Source organism: Aotus nancymaae, unplaced genomic scaffold (genome assembly GCF_030222135.1).
Source record: "Aotus nancymaae isolate 86718 unplaced genomic scaffold, 86718_ANA_hifiasm-v0.15.2.pri h1tg000014l, whole genome shotgun sequence".
NCBI lineage: Eukaryota > Metazoa > Chordata > Mammalia > Primates > Aotidae > Aotus > Aotus nancymaae.
In genome coordinates this window covers 49,898,541-49,922,548 of record NW_026988425.1, presented here as the reverse complement: position 1 = coordinate 49,922,548, position 24,008 = coordinate 49,898,541, and the positions used below count along the sequence as shown (strand labels likewise).

Sequence of the window (24,008 nt, the reverse complement as noted above, 5' to 3'; positions counted from 1 at the left end):
ATTAAATGAGTTAAAAGTTGAGAGATCAGAATAGAAACAAATAGAAATGGAAAAGAGTAAAACTGATGGTATTTTTCTTCTCTCACAAATACTACTTCTATGTTATATATGTTTTCATTTGAATTAGGAGAAAAAGAAGAGAATCAAGGAGAGAGACTGGAGGTAGTATGGAGAAACAATCTCATTTGATAATTAAAATCCCACCTTATATCAAAAGCGTTTTAAGGTGATCAGGTCTAGGCTTGATTATGACTTTGGGAAACAAAGTGTATAAAAAGATCAAGCTTCAAATATTTAATGAAGAAAGATAGATGGCATTTGAGTGTTTATCATGAATGTATCTGGTATTGAGCTGAATGCTTTTACATGCATTCTCACTTAGTCTGCCTGACCACCTATAAAATGAATACCTTCCATTCTATGGAATAGAAAATTGGCTTAGAAAAATTAACTTGTTCTACTTCAACTAGCAGGTAGCCAGGCAGAGACAAGAAGCCAATTTTGGCACCCTAAAGTGTTCTGTTATAAAGATTTCATACATCAATGGTTACACCAAAGGAGGTATCAGAATCACCACAGATGCTTTTAAATACAGGCTTCAAAGCCTCACCCAAATCTACTCAATCAGATTTGGGAATGCACTGTTTATGGTAGTCCATCTTCTGGTAACATTATTTTCATCATTCTCTATATTCCTGCAGAGTGTCAGTACCTTCGGTGGAAATGTCTTTAATTTCAGCATTGATTTACATTCTCATGAAACTTTTTCTTAGATTTATTTGAATTGAAATGTGACCCTAACACATCACAAACTGTATTTATATACAGCGAAGATTCAATTCGTGACTACTTCTTTTTACTATCTATCCTCATTTTCTTAAGTTTCAGAGCATTCAAAAGTTGTACCTCATAGATTAAGGCAGATGGCAACAGGCCAAATTAGGATGCCTGAATTCTTTATGTACAAACCAGTAATATCCTTGGTTAAGGCTTTGGATATAGTTGCTTCATAAAATCTGGTTTAAATAAGTTAGAATTAGACCAGACTAAGATACTTACTCTTAATTTCTCTATTTTAGCATGTACTCTTGATGTTAAATCTTAAAACACAAAAATATTGACCTTACCTCTCCAGAAACCAGAGCTATCACCATCTTCAAACTTGCTGTTTGAAAAACCTATACAAAATATAAAATGAAACAATTTCCTGTACCTCTGTGGTTAAAAAAATAATAATCACACAGGGACTACTACGATACGCCATATACAATGCCCTCTGCGATAAGCCATATACAATTGTATATATAGTTATCGCATGTAAATTCACCCAGCAATTTCTACTTTGTGTCAATTTATCAACTCCTTTCTCTTAAGATTAAAAACAACTTTCTTTTCACCGACTTCTGTATTACCTCAATTGTCATATACTCCTCTATACGCACATGGGCAAAATAGAGGAATATGTCAGTATACATATATAGTATCCACTATACAGTGGATACTATACAGTATCCACTATATGTTTTCTATTTCAAACCATCAAAATTCCTAACATTTTACAAACTCAATCTCTTCATCTGTTAAGGACAATACAACTAACTTATAATCCAATACTCAATGATTTTCTCCTCAATAACATGAAAATTTTGTTAGCTTCTTTTTGTTAACTCTTTTTTAAAAAGTCATTAAATTTTGCTTTCAAATTTATTTCTTAAAAACCTGTCTAAGAGTTATGCATCTCTGGAGCATACAGACATGTCTCCAGAATTAATTTTAAAAGCATTCATCAGTAATCTTTCATAAAATTTTAAAATGTTTTTAATAAATTTTAATGAAATACTCTTTAGTGTAAAGGCACTTAGGGAATATATACCTTAAAATTAAATGTCAATATGGAATGTCTGTCAATCAGTATTTAAACTCAATTATAAAAAAAACTCAAGTTTTGATTGTAAGATATCATAAGTAATCACCTCTGTTTCCAAAACTCTTTCCAGCTCCAAAACCACCCATTGCAGATGTATTCCCTCTTTTATTAGATTCGCCAGCATCTGAAAAATGTCAGCTAGTTAAACTCGTTCACATATAAAATTAAGTGTGTCATCATCAAAAACTAAGAATTAAATGAATTTTTGGTGTAAAGGGACTCCCAATTATGGGAACAGAGTAGCATAGAAACTTAATTAATATACCTGAGACTTAAAAAAAAACCTCTTAAATTATGATACCAAGGTAAAAACAAATCTACTACTGGTGAAATATAGCTTTCTACTAGTCAGTATTATATTGGATACCTTCAATCAGAAAAATTCTGCTCCGTAGTTTTCTATATGTTGAATCCTCACCCTGATAGAGCCAGCTATTACACTCTGCTCTGTGTGAAAGTCATTGCTATTGAAAATTTTATACTCATGTCCTCTTAAACTGTTCTATTTTTTATTTTCCTATTTCTTATATTTCTCATAACCTTTCCACTTTTAAAATTAAAACAAGGGGCTACATAAGGGAAAAAACCTAAGACTACTAATCCCCTCCTGGCCTCCCCATTTGGCCATACTATTTCCCCATACTAACCTTCTTAGCTTTGTTTCTCACTACATAATTCTAAACACTCAACATTTTAATTCACACCAAACAACTCCAATACTCCACATTGTGAACTCCTAATATTCTGTATCTTTGTACATGCTGTTCCTTCGGCATGGTATTCCCTGCTTTCCTACTTGTCTTATCAAAATTCATTTCATTCTTCAAAAAACCAATTTTGTGAAGTCTTCCTTTAGCCCTCCAGTCATAATTTATCCTTCTTCCATATTCCCACAGCATACTATCTGTACCTTTTTAAAGTAGTATTTCTTTCCATATGTTTCTCTACCACTAAATTAAAAATCTCTATGGCAGAGATGTGATAGCAAAAAGCACAATTATTTGAAATAAAAAATTACAAAAATAACAGGAGAGGCATCCAAAACAGCATAAAATGATGCTTTAAACTATCACTGGGAACAAAATTAAAGCATTCCCTGTGATCCCTATAAACTGTCTTACTTATCTCTGTAATACCCTCATAGAGAGGAGTTAAAAGGGATCTGAGTGTCTCCTAAGAACACATGTAAAATTGTGTATGCCCAACTATAAAAGTGTTTTCATCAGGTTTCAAAGATGTGTGATTCAAGAAGTCAAAGCTACTCAGATATACTTCACGGGACATAACAAGCTAGTCAATATTATATTTTAAGCAATTGAGAGTCAACTTTAAAACCCACATTTTGGCCGGGCGCGGTGGCTCAAGCCTGTAATCCCAGCACTTTGGGAGGCCGAGGCGGGTGGATCACGAGGTCAAGAGATCGAGACCATCCTGGTCAACATGGTGAAACCCCGTCTCTACTAATACAAAAAATTAGCTGGGCACGGTGGCGCGTGCCTGTAATCCCAGCTACTCAGGAGGCTGAGGCAGGAGAATTGCCTGAACCCAGGAGGCGGAGGTTGCGGTGAGCCGAGATCGCGCCATTGCACTCCAGCCTGGGTATCAAGAGCGAAACTCCGCCTCAAAAAAAAAAAAAAAAAAAAAAAAAAACCCACATTTTTAGTTAAACAAGTTTTACTGAGAAGAAAATCAGATTGGAACCATATAAAATGTTAGAAGAATAATGAGAAAAATGTTTTACTCATGGGTCTCCAAATGTCCCAAGTTATATACAATATAAAGCTAATTTTTTAAAGTATTAACAACCGAGAGTTCAGTCAGAAATTTTATGTGCATTTTAACATAAAACATGAAAATAATTTGTGGTAAAAATATGCCTCAGTGATGATTTTCTCATTCAAAAAGGTTTTACTCAATAATATTTAGAAGCCTGTATCAAAATATCATATAACCTCTTCTAAAATATAATTTTAAAATATATCTAAATACTAAATATGTTCCTAAATGTAATAATAAAATATAATGTTAAGTAGTAGCTAAAAAAAACTTCATTTGAATCTCTTAGCACAATTACATGGTCCAAATAAGCAATGCATCTTACATAATATGCAGGCTTAAAAACCAAAACATAAGTATATATTTGAATAAATTATTTCCATTAGTAGCAGAAACATGTCAAAATATAAAACTCGAATTTGTGTTCATTGTATTTAAATAAGTAAATTTTTCAAATGTCAAATAAAACATCACGCATCAAATTTTAGTTTCCATAACAAAAATATCTGCAAATATCAATAAATGTTTCAAAAAATAACATCTCATAAATTCAAGAATAAGTGTCAAGTGTGGTTACCAAACAACCCTAGCATCTCCTATGAGAAAAAAAAAATGACCATATGAATTTTCAAATAAATTTAACTTGAAGTCCTAATATGTTATTATTGCACTATAATAAGATATATATAGTGCAGAATATTTCTAGCATGTTAATATTAAGTCTAAAAATGGACTGTAGAAAGGTGTTTGGCTGTGTCATTATCTGTCATATCAGGTGGTTGTTCTAAAAGCAAAATTTAAAACTCCAATCATGGCAAAATAAACTATTAAAAAATTAGTGCTAATGAGCTAACAAATGTTTCCTATACTGCCTTTTCTTGAAAAATATACAATTCAAGAAAGAGTCCTTCTTATCTCTAATCCCTGAAGCTTTTACAAACATTCTTCCCATATCAATTGTTGGAAATCAGTATCATAAACATGTTAAACAGAAGCTCTAGGCCAGGCATGGTGGCTCACACCTGTAATCCCAGCACTTTGGGAGGCTGAGGCGGGCAGATCACAAGGTCAAGAGATGGAGACCATCCTGGCCAACATGGTAAAACCCCATCTTTACTAAAAATACAAAAATTAGCTGGGCATGGTGGTACGTACCTGTAGTCCCAGCTACTTGGTAGGCTGAGGCAGGAGAATCACTTGAACCAGGGAGTCAGAGGTCGCAGTGAGCTGAGATCACGCCACTGCACTCCAGCCTGGCGACAGAGTGAGACTCCATCTCAGAAAAAAAAAAGAAACCAGCAGCTATGTGAAGCATCTGTCCATCTAACCAATCTGTCTGAACAACTTAACACTACTCTCTACTATGCCAAAAAGGTAAAACAGCAAAAAGAAAATTGAACTTGGAAAAATGATGAATGCATTATCTCAACACAAAGTCTAATATACACTGTGTTACAACAGACTTAGTTTTGTACCAAATGGCCAAGAAAGCCTCTATATATCCTATTATTCAACAGCTCAGGAGATTAAGGAAAGACTAAGATGCTTACCTCTGTTTCCAAAATTCCGCCCAGAGGCAAATCCACTTTTCATGAAATGATCTCTTTGAGGTCTATCATCCATTTCTAAAGCAAACAACATTAAAAATTATCTAGTACTTGCAAACCTTAAGCCTTGTCAATGTGCCACATGTGGCAAAGGAGAAGTTTTATATAGCAGTAAAAAAGCTGACAAACAGCTCAGTTTAAAAAAATTGGCTGTCACTATGAATAGACAGCTCTCCAAAAGAAAAATAAATGGTGAGTAAATCTCATTCATAATTAAAGAATTAGACAGCAAAAGACAGCAATTTTTAACCTAATAATTGAATGGAAAACAATCCTTTCCATTCCCTGAAAGAAAACAACAAAATAATTAAATTTTTTAAAAATGGGAAATAGTGTTAAGTTTGCTAATACTCAGAACAAGGACTCAAGGCAACAAGCACAAAACACACACTGTATTTAGATTATAAACTAGATCAATCTTGATCCTAATTTAAAAGGCATACACTCTGAAAGCAGAGTAAAATGAATTTCTCCTCTGGATATAATCACATGGCTACCCTGACAGACATAAAAAGTTTTGTTTTGTTTTGTTTTGTTTTTTTGAGATGGAGTCTCGCTCTGTCGCCCAGGCCGGAGTGCAATGGCTCGCTCTTGGCTCACCGCAACCTCTGCCTCCTGGGTTCAAGCAATTCTCCTGCCTCAGCCTCCCAAGTAGCTGGGATTACAGGTGCGTGCTACCACACCCAGCTAATTTTTGTATTTTTAACCAGAGACGGGGTTTCACCATGTTGGTCAGGCTAGTCTCCAACCCCTGACCTCATGATCCGCCCACCTCAGCCTCCCAAAGTGCTGGGATTACAGGCATGAGCCACTGCGCCTGGCTATAAAAAAGTTTTTACAAGCGCTGTCTGTAATATCAAATAAATGATCAAAGTGAAATATAGAAATTATGGTCATCCATAGAATACTATGCACATGGATTTCACAGAAATATACAGCATTAAACATTAAAGAGCTGACATTCTTCAACAATGGAAAGAATGTTTATAAACTGGCCATGTAGAAGGCCATAATGGAAATTCATCAAAAGAGTTCAAAAATCAATTCACATACACAATATTATCTTATCACAATGCAATCAAATCAAAAGCTTTTAAATATGAAAAAAATTATTTAAAATCCCGTTTGGTTATTTATTTTTAAAAACACTTCTATATAACTCCAAGTTCAAAAAAAATCACAATGAAAGTTTAAAAATAAATTGTATTATAAAAATATGACTTATCAGTATTTAAATATTTATACTAGAAAAATGAAAACTTAATAAGTTTAATAACCATCTCAACAAGAATATTAGAAAAACAAAGTAAATCACACAAAAGTAGAGGAAATAAGGAACAAAAATTAATAAAATAGGAAATAGCTTTGGGAGACCAAAGTGGGAAGAGATGCTTGAAGCCAGGAACTTGAGACCAGCCTGGGCAACACAGCAAGACCCTATCTCTGAAAAAAAAAAAAAAAATTTTTTTAAGTAGCTGAGTGTGGTAGTGCACACCTGTAGACCCAGCTAATCAAGAGGTTAAGGCAGGAGGATCACCTGAGCCCAGGAATTCAGGGCTGCAGTGAGCTATGATTAAATCATTGCACTCAAGCCTAGGCAATAGAAAGAGATCTTGTCTCTCTCTCTCTCTTTTTTAAGGAAACAAAACAATATAGTAGCTCAAAAAGCCAAAACCTGGTTCTTTGAAAAGACCTATAAAATTTGCCAAGGGAACAAATTACTAGAAGACTAATAAGGAGGTTAAGGGGAGAGATATAAAGACACGAATGAACAGTATTAGGAATGTGTTTAAAAAGAATCTCAAAGATGGAAGATAAAGACAACTAGAGAACTTCTCTAAACAACTTTGTTACTAAATGAAAAGAAATAAAAAAGTTCCTAGAAAATTAACTCACCAAAAATGACTCAAGAATCAGTAAGAAACCCAACTGCCCTACAGAAATTAAATCTGTACTTATATTTCTGCATCAGAAAGATGCAGAGAGATTGGGTTTTACAGGTGAGTTCTACCAAACTCTCAAAGGACAAAACATTCAAATGTCATACAACTCTTCCAGGAAACAGAAAGAGAAATTACTCACCAACTCATTCTACAGACCAACATAACCTTGATATGAAAGTTCAAAAGAAAATTATAAACCTCTTACTCATAAGTATATACAAAATCTCAAAAACAAATTTTAGCAAACCAAACCCAATAGTAAACTGAATGGATAAAATATATTATGACTAATTGTGTTTATCCCAGTATGCAAGGGTATTGAACATTAGAACATCTAAAAAAGGCAACCTACATTAATAAAAAAAATAAACTGATCTCTCCAGATAAAAGTATATGGCATAATTTAACACCATGCATGACTTAACATATATTTAGCAAACTAAGGAAAGATGAGAGTTTGTTCATAACAGCAAAATGGGAAACAACCCAAATGTGCATGAGAATTCTTTGTTTTGTTTTCTGAGACAGTGTCTTGCTCTGTTACCCAGGCTGGAGAGCAGTGGTACGACTTCCCCTCACTGTGACCTCTGCCTCCTGGGTTCAAGCAATTCTCCTGCCTCCTCAGCCTCCCGAGTAGCTGGGACTACAGGCGTGTACCAGCACATCCGGGTAATTTTTGTATTTTTCTGTAGAGATATGGTTTCACCACATTGGCCAGGCTGGTCTCAAACTCTTTCCTGGCTTCAAGTAATCCACCCACCTCGGCCTCCCACAGTGCTGGGATTACAGGCGTGAGCCACCATGCCTGGCCAGTAATGTTCTTAAAATGGGTGGTGGTTCAAAACATTAAGCTTTATGGCTTACATATGACATTTTTAATACAATAGATTTTTTTTTTTTTTTTTTTTTTTTTTTGAGACGGAGTTTCGCTCTTGATACCCAGGCTGGAGCGCAATGGCGCGATCTCGGCTCACCGCAATCTCCGCCTCCTGGGTTCAGGCAATTCTCCTGCCTCAGCCTCCTGAGTAGCTGGGATTACAGACACGCGCCACCGTGCCCAGCTAATTTTTTGTATTAGTAGAGACGGGGTTTCACCATGTTGACCAGGATGGTCTCGATCTCTTGACCTCGTGATCCACCCGCCTCGGCCTCCCAAAGTGCTGGGATTACAGGCTTGAGCCACCGCGCCCGGCCAATACAATAGATTTTTTTAAATAGAAAGTTCTTCAATAAAAATTCTACAATGAAGTCACAGGGTAACAATTATTCTTGGGAATCCTACCTCTCACTAGTTGGAAAAGAAGTCATTATATGAAAAGATACTTGCACACACACGTTTATAGCAGCACAATTCACAGTTTCAAAAATATGGAAACAGCCCAAATGCCCATCAATCAATGAGTGGTGTGTGTGTTATGTGTGTGTGTGTATGTATATATATACACACATATATACATATACATATATCTATGTATATACATATACATATATATGTATATGTGTGTGTGTGTATATATACACATATATATATGTGTATGCATGTATGTATATACATATAATGTATATACATACACACACACACACATACACGCACACACCATGGAATACTATTCAGTCATAAAAAGAAATGAAATAATAGTATTTGCAGCAACCTGTTTGGAACTGCAGACCATTATTCTTAGTGAAGTAACTCAGGAATGGAAAGCCAAATAGCATATATTCTCACTCACAAGCAGCAGCTAAGCTATGAAGAAGCAAAGGCATAAGAATGATAGAGTGGACTTTGGGGACTTTGGGGACAGCGTGGGGGCTGTGAGGGATAAAAGACTACAAATTGGGTACCGTGTCTACTGCTCAGGTAATGGGTGCACCACAATCTCACAAATCACCACTAAAGAACTTACTCATCTAACAAAACACCACCTGTTCTCCAAAAACCTATGTAAATAAAAAAATAAAAATAAAAATGATGGTACAAAAGTAGAAGGTTCTAAAAAAGAATTAACCCAGTTTACATTGTTATTAGCATGCAATCCTGAGGAAAATATACAATCATATCCTTTCCAATTCTTAGCAGTTTTAAATCTCACAGCAGTTTCAGGGATTAGTGCTCTCACTTTCATGAATGTAATGAAATGCTGTCACTGATATATATCATGGCAATCCCCATAATACATATTATACATAAAGATTCTACAATGAAGTCACAGGGTAGAATAAAAGCACAGCAATAAAAATAAAGAAGCCCCAATACTAATAAACAATGAGGCACAGATGCTCTTCTTGAATTCTATGAAACCCACCAAAATAAACCAAAAGAAATAAAGTCCATTTAAAATGGATTTAATGTGTTAGTGTACACAATCCCCAACAACTGGCCACAAAGAATATCTCCCAATATCGTTACACTTGGACCAAATCCAGAGAAGAGGCCCAAATATTGAACAAGAACTTAAAAAAAAAATCCGTATACTAAAAAACCACCAAGTAAAAGAACTCAATTATGTATGAAACTTCAGTATGAGCTCTAAGGACTCTAATCTTCCAACCTTTCTCCACAGTGATCTGCCTAAACCAGAGTGAGAAACATTAAAGGAAGATGAAAAAAGACTTGGTAGCAAAGAGTTTAACTATTTAGTGGTACTAAAGGCTGCCAGCTGTCCTGACTTCTAATCCTTTTCATTATCCCAAGTAGCTGAAACACTAAACACTTAGAATTCAGTGTCAAGTCATTTAAGTAGAGACTTCAGAGTATAACAGTAATGTGCATACATTAAAACATATATTCTGATGCAGTAGTACTAGTTGGGCATGAGATTCTTAATTTCTAAGAAGTTTCCAGGTAACGCCAATGCTACTGTTCTGCCAATCACATTGAGAAGATTCTTACATCCACCAAAAGACACGAACTAGAAAACATTCTTAAGAGAACCATTTGTAATAGGCAAATACTGGAAACAACCCAAATGACCATCAATATTTTAATTTACAGTATATTTACATAGTGGAATACCATACATCCACAAATAACCTATAACTACTTCTAACAACTTGGAGAAAACCTCAACACAAGACGAGCATAATGTATGATGCCATTTTATATGACTGCCATTTATAGGGAAAACTGATCTATGCTGTTAGAAATCACAACAGTAGTCACCTCTTGACAGAGGGACAGTGCCTAGAAGAAAAAGGAAGGCTTCAAGGGTGCTTTTAATCATGCTGTTTTTCTTGATCCAAGTATTGGCTTTGAGGGAGTGTTCAGTTTGTGATAATTTAGTGAGCTGTACATTTATGCTGTGTATCTTACTGAAATACATATTGAATATGTGTGTACACTATGTTTCAATAAAGTTTTCTTTTTTTAAAAGAACCTGTTCTGGCCTAGAAAGTTTTATGGACAAACTCTGTATGACTTGTAAAAAACAGGTAATTTTCATATTCCAGAGCTTATAGGAAAACATGAAAAGCTTGAAACCAAAGTCAAATGAGGACAACATGAGAGAAGAAAGCTATACGCCAATCTGACATTAATTCAGAAGCGCTAAATAAAATATCTAATTTCATCCAATACTACAATAAAAGAGTCATGTAAGGCTTATCCCAGGAATACAAAGCTGATTTAAAAATTCATTTACTACATTAATGGACATAAGGGAGAAATAACAGAAATCAGTAATTCTAAAAAACTATTTGATAACATTCAACTGCCATTCCTGAACAAAACAAATATTCAATAGAAATGAAAGAAACTCTCTTGGCATGATTTAAAAAAATATCAGTAGCCTAATGAAAACATCAAATTATAAAAATTTGGGAGCATTCCCATTAAAGTGAGGAAAAGCCTAGATGCTGGTTATTTCTATTACTCGTCAATTAACTGTAGATTTTATCCAATGCTTTAAGACAACAAAGAACAAAATCGTGTAAGAGATGAAATTTGCATCACACATTAACAAGGAAAAGACAGAACGCTTAGACGGTGCTGGAAAAACTAGGTTGCTATATGGAAAGAAATAAAATTGGATTCCTATTTCTCACCATATTGATAAAAAGGGATTCAATGGTACATTAAAGAATGGTTAGGATGGTAAATTTTATATTACGTGTAGTTTACCACAGTTCACAAACAAAATTCCACAATAACTAAAAACCCATAACCAGGACCAGAAAAACTTTAATGTCAAAGATTCCTTTTTAGTGAGCCATTTAGGTATACTCACACTGCATACACTATGTCTTAATTTGACACTCAAATAAATATGGCCACCATGATTCAAAAATAAAAAAAAGATGAGTTCAGATGATTAAAAGCTAAATGTGAAAAGCAAAAAGTCTAGGAAGATAGTGTAGGAGGCTACTTTTTGACAGAGATAGGGAAGAGATTCTTAAACTACAAAATCAAATCAAGGAGCAAAAAAATTTGTTGAATGACTTCAGAATTAATTTTTTTTTTTTTTGACACACAGTCTTGCTCTGTCACCAAGCATCAGGCTGGTGTACAGTGACATGATCTCAGCTCACTGCAACCTCCACCTCCTGGGTTCAAGCAATTCTCCCATCTCAGCCTCCCAAGAAGCTGGGACTACAGGTACACACCACCACGCTCAGTTAATTTTTGTATTTTTAGTACAGATGGGGTTTCACCATGTTGGCCAGGATGGTCTCGATCTCTTGACCCTGTGATCTGCCTGCCTCAGCCTCCCAAAGTGCTGGGATTACAGGCGTGAGCCAAGGCACCCACCCCAGAATTAAATTTTTGATTAGTAAGGCACATCATGAACAAAGTTTACAGACGACAGATTGGAAGAAGATATTCAGTGTCTAAATCAGAAAAGAGCCTAAAATCTAGAATACTAACAATGCCTGCCAATCAATAATAGGAAGAGCTAGCCCAATAGAAAAATAAGACTGAAAATATGAATAGGCAACTTACAAAAGTAGCAACTTACAGAATAACATGCATATGAAGAAACAGTCAGATACAGACACATTAAAACAATGAGCCTGGGCATGGTGGCTCACGCCTATAACCCCAGCACTTTGGGAGGCCAAGGCAGGAGGATTACTTGGGTTCAGTAGTTCAAGAACAGCCTGGGCAACACAGCAAGACTTCATCTCTGCTAAAAATTTTAAAAATCAGCCAGGCATGATGGCGTAAGTCTGTAGTCCCAGTTACTCAGGAGGCTGAGGCAGGAGGATTTGTAGACAAATCCAACAGCAAATCGACTGTATCAGCAGAATACTGTCATTGCATGTGTAGTTTGAGTACAGATTCCAAACCTATTGCTGAGTTTCTTCCAGTGTGACTAAAGGTTTTTTCTTTGCTCTGAAAAAAACTGAACTGTGGGTTCTCTACAGAAACTGGCATTTTGGCATTTCCCTCCTTTTGTAAAGCAATTTCTGCCTAGTTTGTTATCCAGTTAACTGTAGTGGCCTTTTAAAAGTTAGCATTGCAAATAAAACAACTTGCAAAAAGTTTTCTTAAAAAAAAAAAAAAAAAAAAAGACGACATACATACAAAAGAATTGCTCCTTTAGGGAAGTGGAGGGCAAGAAATCCCTAAAACTTCCTCTCACAAACAGTTTGTCTAGAAAAAAATTCAAATAAAAAATAATTAATAAACAAATCAGCAAAAGCAACATAGGAGCTGTACAATATAGTGAGGACAGAGAGGGAGGAAGGGAAGGCTGAAACTAGCATATACAGCTATAAAAACTTAAATCTCAGAGACTAGAGGATCCTGCTCTCCCAAACAAAACAGCCTGGCCCTGGCCCAATCACTTGACAGTAGAGCCCATCAGTGTGCCTCTACATAAAGTTGAGTTTCGAATCGTCATTTTAATGATCCACCCCCAGATACAAGGCAGGCAAGGTTCAGCAGAATTTTTTTTTTTTAAGAGACAGTGTCTCACTCCATAGACCTGGCTGGAGGGCAGCGGTATGATCAATGCTCACTGTAACCTCAAAATTCTAGGCTCCAGCAATCCTCTTACTTCGGCCTCTTGAGTAGCTGGGATTACAGGTGCAAGTCACCAGGCCAAGTTAATTTAAAAAAATTATTTGTACAGCCAGTGTCTCAATTTGTTTCCTAGGCTGGTCCTTAACTCCCGGCTTTAAAAAATTCTCCCACCTCAGCCTCCCAAAGCAGAGGGATTACAGGCATAAGCCACCACGCCCAGCTCCTATTTGAAATTTTAAAGCCAAGTAATGTGAAATTGTTTTCACCTAATTTTGAAAATAATCAGATAATACCAGTTGTTTAGAAGGGTTTCATGACTATTACGTAAAAGCAAGATGTGATATAATGGGATCCCATTTCTGTAAAATAAAGAATGAAAAGAAAAGCAAGTCTAAATACAATTTTAAGAGCATGAAAAGGGTATAGAAGGTAAGCATAGTAAGCAAAAGAAAAGCAAGAAAGGTACATACGTATTATATAATAAAAGGAACATATGCATTAATGTATTATGCCAGTGGTATACAATCATCTATGTGAGAATATACACAGAAATCTAAAAAATCAGAGTCAACAGACATCAATGGTGGCTAAATTTAGGGGCTAAAGTTTCAGATTTTATTTCTCCTTTTTTACATTTTTTTAAAACAGCAAGTATATTTAGGTATTGGCTTGGTATACATTCACTGGCCTGGTTTATATTTCTGTAATAAGAAAATTTTCATGAAAAAAATAAAAAATTATGAAGAACTACAAAAAGTACTTGCTATCTAGAAAAAGGTAAGCAGGCAATCAATATTTTTCATTAGTGATTTTCATTAATATTTCATTTCATCAGCCTAAACATTCATAGGTCTAATGCTAAAAAAAACTTAGCTTTTAGTTGGTGGTTAATTCGGTCTAGTTTCTTGAAAATTCCAACACAAAACAGTGTTATGCTTTAATATACTACAGACCTAAACTTTCACTCCTTTACAAAAACTGGCTTCTGTTTATACCTCAAAAAATCGTGTTTCTGATTACACAATCTTCTATGCATATAGACATATTAAGAGGTATCTATTACATTTATCCATTTGTCTTTCTGGAATACTATAAGTACATACAGAGTTTATATGGTAGAAGCAAAATTAGCCCTTTGCTGGGGTTTCAGCAGCGAGGATTCCAAGAACTTTTGAGAATCTGAATATTTCTATATTAAACCACTGCATTTAAATGTTTATAAAAGATGTAAACGTATCTTGAAAATAGTAAAGGCATCGCTTTTAAGCTTAATTTTTGTCAAGAGATTTACCCTGAACTTAAGAAAGATGTTCATGAGAATAGATTTGCTTTAACCTGATAAATTTACTCTTAAACTACCCTCACATTTTGGAAACTACCTCACCACAGGCGTTTTCTGCCACGGGCCAGGTTTCTTTGATGCTACAGCTCCCTTGACTATAAAATGTTTTACCTCATCTACTAATTTTTGATAAGAGAAATGATAATACTACTACCTGATGCCACCAGGCCCTCTTCCTTATGCCAGTCAGCCTTAAAAGTAGTAGTAACTCAATTCAGAGACTCACAATAAAGTCTTAGTAACTTGAATTCACTGAAAGTAGATAATGGTTGCTAGGATCAGGGGAGAGGAGGAAATGGGGAGTTATTGTTCAATGGGTACAGAGTTCCAGTTTGAGGACAAGAAAGTTCTGAGGGTTGATGGTGGATGATGGTTACAGAGTAATGTGACTGTACCTAATGCTGTGGAAATGTACACATTAAAATGGTAAATTTTATGGTAGGTATTACATCATAGTTTAATTTTTTTTTAAAGAGACAGCGTCTCACTCCATTGCTTAGGCAGGAGTGCAGTGGCATGATCATAGTTCACTGTAGCCTTGAACTCCTGGGCTCAAGTGATCCTCAACATGCCAAGTATTAGGACTACAGGCACAGCCCACCATGACCAGCCAATTTTTAAATTTTTTGTAGATATAGACTCCGATTATGTTGCCCAGGCTGATCTCAAATGAGCATTTGATCTCCTGGCCTCAAATGGTCTTCCTACTTCAGCCTCCCAAAGTGCTGGGATTACAGGCAAGAGCCACTGAGCCTGGCCAAAATTATTTTAATGTAGTAACAAATACATTCCATCCTGCTTTAGATTTCAACAATGTGAAAAACTACTGCCATGAGTTCAATTTTCCAGCCTAGTTCTACCACTTCCACCCATCTTCCAATCTACAACTACCCTGAGTTGGACAACCCAGGGAGAAAAATGATGGTGGGAGGGGCAACCCAAGTGAAAACAAGTTCAGAGTGGGGTTGGGAGGAGATTGCAGCAGGATGGATATGGGTTCCTTTACCTTGACACTTGTTTCTATTGTTCACATGTGACCCTTCCCAAATCAATTTTCTAATCCCAAAGAAACTCACAATATCCTGAGGGTATGGCAGATTTGGCTTAAACAGTTATTATCCTGACAGGTCACCAGCATTGTAACCTGCTTTAACCTTATAGTCCTAAGACGTACTCCCTTATGTCAGGAACCCTGATGATGATGTCCTAGCAGCCTAGAAGCTGAGTTGGGCAACCGTTTTACAGTAACTCATTAAATCAAACAGCACAGTCTGTAACAGTCTATACTCTCGCCTCTCTCTCTTCCTCTAACTAGAAGTACCCTCATTCCACAATATCCAAATCAGACGGAACTTTCACTAAGAAATTTTTTTAAAATATCCTCTGCAATATGCCTACTAGTCTGCTCTTCATTCACTAGATGAAACCCTTAAACTAAAAAGGGCTTTACCTTTTTCCCCCCACACATACCTGAGGATGAAGCGGGAGCCCTGTTAAAATTGTCTCCATTTTCTCCAGAAGAATACCTATCCTGTGAGAAGGAAGAAAGAAAAGACTAGTTTCCTACTTTGAATAAAAATTTATAATTTATTTCACAAATACTAGAAAATTGTAACAATTGAGCTTTGTGCAGAACAAATAAGGACAGACTGTAAGGTTTTCTGGATCATTGGATGTTCCTTTACTAATTATTCTAAGGCATCTTCACTTTAACATTGTATATATAACACTAATATATACCACTAGAACAGTAGTCAGAAAACTACAGCCACAGGCCAAATCTGGTGGGCCACCTGATTCTGTAAATAGTTGTATTGGAGCACTACGACAGCAAAGTTGTGACAGACAGGTAAGATCTTTAAAGTCTAAATTATTTACTATCTGGCCCTTTATAGAAAGGGTTTCCTGACACCTGACTTAAGAGTTTAGGGCTGGGCGCGGTGGCTCAAGCCTGTAATCCCAGCACTTTGGGAGGCTGAGGTGGGTGGATCACGAGGTCAAGAGATCGAGACCATCCTGGTCAACATGGTGAAACCCCATCTCTACTAATACAAAAAATTAGCTGGGCATGGTGGCACGTGCCTGTAATCCCAGCTACTCAGGAGGCTGAGGCAGGAGAATTGCCTGAACCCAGGAGGCGGAGGTTGCGGTGAGCCGAGATCACGCCATTGAACTCCAGCCTGGGTAACGAGCGAAACTCTGTCTCAAAAAATAAATAAATAAATAAATAAAATAAAAGTTTAGTCATTTAAGTCACCCATATTCCTGAAAAGTACAATCAGGCTGGGTGTGGTAGCTCAAACATGTAATCCCAGCACTGTGGGAGGCTGAGGCAGGAGGATCACTTGAGCGCTGGAATTCAAGACCAGCCTGGGCAACATGGCAAAACCCGGACTCTGCTAAAAATACAAAAAGTTATCCAGGTGTAGTGGCATGAGCCTGTAGTCCCAGCTACTCAGGAGGCTGAGGTGGGAGGCTGACTTGCGCATGGGAGGCAGAGGTTGAAGAGGGCCAAGATCAAACTATTTCACTCCCACCTGGGTAACAGAATGAGACCCTGTCTCAAACTATAAAAATAGAAAATATAATAAAATATTATTATAAAATCTGACAAAATAATACATGAATAAATCAATGCTGGTCAATATACATTATTGTTTGCAGAGTTCCATATACTACAATACTACAGAGTATTAGTGATTTAACACTAATCTTTGCTCTAGAAAAGTACTACAGAAAATGTGAAAACCTCTACTGTGTTCATAATGAAACCAATTAATGGTACTCTCATGTTTTAAAAAGGAATTCACTGGCTGGGCATGGCGGCTTATGCCTATAATCCCAGCACTTTGGGAGGCCGAGGCGGGCAGATCACCTGAGGTTGCAAGTTCGAGACCAGCCTGACCAATATGGAGAAACACCGTCTCTACTAAAAATACAAAATTAGCTAGGTGTGGTGGCGCATGCCTATAATCCCAGCTACTTGGGAGGCTGAGGCAGGAGAATAGCTTGAACCCAGGAGGCAAAGGTTGCAGTGAGCCAAGTTCTTGCCATTGCATTCCAGCCTGGGCAACAAGAGCTAAACTCTGTCTCAAAGAAAAAAAAAAAAAGGAATTCACTGTAAATTCACTTATGCACTGAAAACAATTTATCTATATATGCAACCTGCCACTGCATTACAATTACAATGAAAATGTGTATCCTCAGCTATAGCATCAGAATATTCACAGTTAATTTTAATCTAATTTGTCACGGCAGTAGCTGAAGACTGTCTTTGCTCTCAAATATGAATTGTTCCACTCTCCCTACTTTAGGCTAAAGAAAATAATTTACTATTAGCACACATGCGTTACATAAGCAATGGTAGAATGACTGTTATAAAATCGAAAGTTGAATGCCAAGTTAATTTTGGAACCTTCCAACATTTCTACTGACAGCTCTAGATTAACAACAATTTGAGTAATTTTTTTCTCACTTCTAACTCTTAGGGTGTCCTTATTATCATTAATCCACACCTTTATTTCTCACATAAGCTTCCTTTAATTACAGCTAAAGTTCAGAATAGAGATTTCTTGCACATGACAATCAGAATTTAATAATTTAAGAATGAAAGGAAATCTACAGATGATATCTTAATCAACTGACTACATTAGAACAGTCACAACGTTCCTTCAAAGAAGTTCATTTAACTAAGTCCCAACCCTATAGAGAGTACACCAAAGTAGGCATCTTTAGGTAACATCTATTTGCTAAAACTTCTTTCACAAAGGCACTGACTTTTAAAACTACTTTTATAAAGCTTAAGAGTCATCCAAACATTTTTCTGAGTTACCATTAAAAGCACAAAAACAACAGCATACTTGAAATGCCTTGGGGTTTCGGTAATGCTACAGTAAAAAGAAAGTTTCAGTTTATTACTACCACAGACATTAAAACAAACAAGAACAATTATCCAATCTTTTCTATTTAAAATATGAAGACTTTTTTCTTGTTTATAATGCTCAAAGTAGTATAAATAGAGCCAAAAAAGAAAAAAAAGGATGGTTTTACAAGTGTTATAAAACACTCTTGTGCTAAAGAACTGAAAAACTTATTAGATCATCTTCAAGCTATGGAACTTAATATCCCACATATATCCAACTTACAAATTCCAAGGGTGAATTCTGAACAAGACATCAAAAATAATTTGCAACAGAATTTTATCATAAAAAAGCTCAACGGGACAGGTGTGGTAGCTCACACCTGTAATTCCAACACTTTGGGAGGCTGAGGCAGGCAGATCACCTGAGATCAGGAGTTCAAGACCAGCCTATCCAACATGGTGTAACCCCATTTCTACTAAAAATACAAAAATTAGCTAGGCGTGGTGGCAGGCACTTGTAATCCCAGCTACTTGGGAGGCTGAGGCAAGAGAATCGCTTGAACCTGGGAGGTGGAGGTGGCAGTGAGCCGAGATCTCGCCACTGCACTGGTGACAGAGCAAGACTCTGTCTCAAAAAATAAAAAATAAAAAGGGTCAGAGCAAATGAAATTAAATTAAAGATTTTGAGATGGGATTACCCTGGATTATCTGCATGAGTCCTAATTGCCATCATAAGTGTCCTTATAAGAGAGAGAGAGAGGGAGATTACACAAAGATCGACAAAGGAGGCGGCAACGTGGGAGCCAAGAGATATGTAGCCACAAGCTGAGGAATGCCTACAACTACTAGAAGCTAGAAGAAGCAAAGATTCTGTCCTAGAACCTCCAGAGGGAGGGCAGCCCAGCTGACATCTTGATTTTTAACTTCCAGCTTCCAGAACTATGAGAATAAGTAATGTTGCTTTAAGTTACCCAGTTTGTGGTAATCTGTTATAGCAGCCACAGAAAATTAATACATTAGCCTTCTTCCTGTTGCCCAAATACCCCAAGTTTGTCCCGTCCTCTTTCTCAAAGGTTCCTTGAGAACCTTTGCACAGGATGTCCTGTTGGGACTCTTAAGTTTCAGGCTCATGAGTCACTGTCTCAGAGAAGCCTTCCCTCTCCAACTAAATGCACCCCACATCAGTTTCACACACACATTTCCCTAATTTTTTATAGTACTTTTCACTATAATTATTTGGTTCTCAAATGCATTTATTCTGTCTTCTCCAGTAAAATACAACATCTGGAAAGCAAGCACCTTATGTTCACCACTATCTCCAGCACCTACTAGGACTCAAAGATAGGTTGAATGCATCACAGGTCTTGTCATTAGCTTACCTCTTAACATACTTAGCTGTAAACCATTTATAATCTCTCAAACCACCCAAATGAACCAATTCAGAAATTTCAAACATTTAACACATAAGGGTTCTCATACGCAGCTACAAATAATCCTTTTGCATTTTGATGAACACTTTTTTTTCACCTGTATTCTTACTATTTTCAATGTTGGAATATCATATATACGTTTATTTTCTTATCTCAACAATTACTACTAACATTGCTACTGCTGCTTAATAAAATTATAATTGCAGATGGTCTAATTACTCAGTTACTGTTTCCACTTTAACCACGAGAGATTTTGCCTTTTGAAATGTGCCACAAAAACCACAAGTAGATCAGACAGAAGTGATCAGACAGAAGTGACCAGGTTTACTTTCATGGTCAGTTAACAAGAAGCCTTACAGCTAGTAAGCAAGCAATGGGGTTATCTAATACACTTACCATACCCATCCGTTCTAACACTCATCCCACTAAGCCTGCAAGAAATGTGCAAATGCCTAATTGTCAACATTTCTGGACTATATAATTGCTAGATTATCAACTCTTTCTTAACTTCACATCTTTCACTGTTCCATCCCCAGATGGTATACTCACCTCAAAATCTAGAATTGAGAAGTTCTACCCAAAATTCTACCAGTTCTACTAGAACAATGCCCTATTATTTCAAAATTATATAAGCATAGGTCAACATTTAGTCTCCAAATAAAGCTCCTGAGAAGCACTCAGAAAAGGAAGATCACAGAGCTGCTATAAATTCAAAAGCCCAGCTTTCTCTTGAAAAGCAAACTCAGTTAGAACAACAAATCAAAATGGTGTCTTTAAAAGAAATAGAATAAAAGACTTTAGATTTCTTCTATATAAAGTTGTAATGTATTCATCTCTAGCTTCTATGCTTTATTTTTTGAGACAGAGTCTTGCTCTGTTGCCTAGGCTGGAGTGCAGTTGCTGGGTCTCAGCTCACTGCAATCTCCACCTCCAGATTTCAAGCGAGTCTCCTGCCTCAGCCACCCGAATAGCGAGGCTACTGGTGTGTGCCACCGTGCCCAGCTAATTTTTTGTATTTTTAGTAGAGAAGGGGTTTTGCTATGTTGGCCAAGCTGGTCTGGAACTCCTGGCCTCAAATGATCTGGCTGCCTTGGCCTCCCAAAGTGCTGGGATTACAAGTATGAGCCACTGCACTGGCCATCTCTGCACTTTTTATTCAGCCTAGGAAGGCAAAGATCATGACTGCACCATGTTCCTTCAGGTCAACTAAGCCAAAGAATAATGGCACAACCAGCACAGCACCAGGTGTTAAGTTTGCAGACAAAGGCAAAAGGTATACTACAAATTCACCAAACATAAATAAATGTACTAAGTATCATAAGGTAGACTTGTCAATATATTCAATTTAGTATTCCCAATTTCAAGAAACTACATTATTGAATAGCATAAAGATTCCAAAAAGGTAAATTTGAAAGATCTGACAGTCATCCTCAGAAACCCAATGCAATAAATTTGCACAACACCCTACAGTACAGTATGCTGTTTAAACACTTCATAAGACAAAAATCTCAGACTAAAAAAATAAATTGGACAGATGGCTATTAAGACCAGGGGGAATAAAGTATATATCTGTGAATTAAACTTTGTATTATAACAAATCTATTGAGAATAAGGGGGAAAAAGAACTATAAAAAATGCCCTCTGAACAAGTAATTCCATTTTTGAAAAAATATTCCCAAATTAAAACAAATAAGACATAAACATTAATGACAATAACAGAGTGAGTTGCTAACACCAATAAAATTCCTACAAAAGTTGTAACACGGAATAGTTAGTGCTGAAGTGTGAAAAAAAGATGGATTCAAAAGTTACTGTTATATGGCCGGGCGTGGTGGCCCACACCTATAATTCCAGCACTCTTTGGGAGGCTGAGGTGGGAGGATCATCTGAGGTCAGGAGTTCAAGACCAGCCTGGCCAACAGAGTGAAACCCTGTCTCTACTAAAAAAAAAATTACCTGGGTGTAGGTAGCTGGCCTGTAGTCCCAGCTACTTGGGAGGCTGAGGCAGGAGAACTGCATGAACCTGAGAGGCAGAGGTCACAGTGAGCCGAGACTACACCACTGCACTCCAGCCTGGGCAAGAGTGAGACTCCATCTCGAAACAAAATTACTGTTATATACTATCATTAAAACTACATAAAACATGTTTGGGCCAGGCACAGTGGCTCACACCTGTAATCCCTATACTGTGGAAGGCCAAGGTGACGGGATCACCTGATGGCAGGAGTTCAAGGCCAGTCTGGCCAAATTAGCTGTGTGTGCTGACATGCCCCCTAGTCCCAGTTACTCAGGAGGATGAGGCAGGAGAATCGCTTGAACCCAGAAGGCAGAGGCTGCAGTGAGCCCAGATGGCGAGACTGCACTCCAGCCTAGGTGACAGAGCAAGACTCTGTCTCAAAAAGCAACAACAAAAATGTCTGGAAAAAAAACAGAAGAAAATTTACTAAAAAAATTTAATAGGAGGGCTTGTCTATTGGGCAAGATTTGTAGGTGACTTTCTCCTCTTTTATCAAAAAAGCTATAATACTTTTTATGACAAGAGAACTACAAAAAGATAACAGGCCAGGTGCAATGGCTCGCAACTGTAATCCCAGCACTTTGAGAATGTCACCTGAACTCAGGAGTTGGAGGCCAGCCTGGGCAACAGAGTGAGACTTCATCTCTATAAAAATTTTTTAAAAAGGTAACATGTTATTTCTTTAAAAAAAGTTCCAAGACAAGAAACATAATAAATTTAGATTTGTATTTTGGGTATTTTAATGTAAACTTCACATATAGATCAAATTCAACTAGGATCAAAGATTGCATATTTTATATTTTTGTCTAAAATAAGAACTTCCACTAAGGCAAAACTTGAAATCAGAAAGTGTTGGAACTGACATACACTCAAATTGGAAATTCTGAAGGGGGAAAAAAATCAACTTGTAGAGACACTATCAAGTAAATAACATGCAAAAATAATCTCTTAAAATATATTATCTTTTAAAGTACCTTCTATTAATCTTTTTAAAGCCAATTTCCAAGTCAGAACTGAAACCCAAAACACTTACCCCACTATCCCTTCCTAAATGACAATGTAACTCCCCAAATGCCATTAAGAAAAAAGATCTGAGGATTCATACAAACTGACATTACCAACTCAATCAGCCTAGTATAATTTATCTTGAGAACCCTCCTTGCACAAAATCAATTTTCAGAATTCAAAATATACCCAAAACGTAATTGTTGTTTTTGATTTTCCATATGAGGGTCTCTCAGGGATATCAACCACATTTGCACAAGTTTGCTTTCACCTGTAGAAGTCCTAAATCACTGAGATTTAAATAAGGTCATTAATATTTTACATCTTTTTTAGCTTTTAATTATCAAATTGCCTCAAGCTATTGTACTCTATTTGAGGCTTAGCTTGCCTCTTACTCCTCATAAAAGTTAGTAACAATCACATGGAGATAAACACTGACACAGACTGTATAATTTAGAACTCTCACCACAGTGATTTTCAACTTTGATAAAATCCGTAGCATTTAATAACTAAACTTTAAATGCTATTACCTTCTCAAATATGGGAACACAGGAAGACATATGAGGGTTGATCTCTGCTTCCCAATCTTCATCTCCCATGGTGGCTTCAAGTTCTAGTCAGAAAAAAAAAATGCACATTTGGACTCAATGTGATCAGAATCATTGCTTTAAAAGTAAACTACCCAAAAGTTTTTTCCAAAGAAAGAATGAGGTCTCTTCTTATCTAAAGGTGGCATTTATCTCCATCCTTTTTATCTTTAAAAACTAGTTGAACCTCTTACCTAATCATGGTAGAAATCGCCACGTTCCCAGTGAGGCTTAGGCTTTTCCCCAAAATCTGTTCATAGAATGTATCTCCTCCCTCAAAGGGTCCCCAAACGACTTGCTGAATATCAAAGGGGAAGAAAATTTTTTCAGAAACTACTTAAGATTTCTCCCTCGGCATGATTAACGTCTAAAATGGATAGGATGTTTGCTTTGGGGTGTTTCTGGCGTGCGCCAGGGCGGGGGCAGAGGTACGGCAGTTGGGGCGGGGGACAGCGATTGGGTGAAGAGGGAGTCCTTGGATTTTAGCGGGGAAGGGAAGAAGGGGTGGGTTGCCCAAATCCCTCCAACAAAGGACGACCAGCTTCATCAA

At 36.7% G+C, this 24,008-nt stretch overlaps 1 protein-coding gene across 1 annotated transcript in view; it reads right to left on the bottom strand.

Moving 5' to 3' along the window:
- The window catches only part of DDX4 (DEAD-box helicase 4), a 67,688-nt gene extending 43,992 nt beyond the window's left edge, over positions 1–23,696 (bottom strand). Inside the window, exons 1-6 of the mRNA XM_012457299.2 lie at positions 23,653–23,696; positions 23,402–23,484; positions 16,028–16,088; positions 5,254–5,328; positions 1,974–2,051; positions 1,128–1,178 (exon numbers count right to left, since the gene is read on the bottom strand). Of these exons, the coding sequence (XP_012312722.1) occupies positions 1,128–1,178; positions 1,974–2,051; positions 5,254–5,328; positions 16,028–16,088; positions 23,402–23,470 (334 nt within the window). The 5' untranslated portion in view covers positions 23,471–23,484; positions 23,653–23,696. The remainder of the gene's footprint in view (positions 1–1,127; positions 1,179–1,973; positions 2,052–5,253; positions 5,329–16,027; positions 16,089–23,401; positions 23,485–23,652) is intronic.
- Between the last annotated feature and the right edge of the window lie 312 nt (positions 23,697–24,008).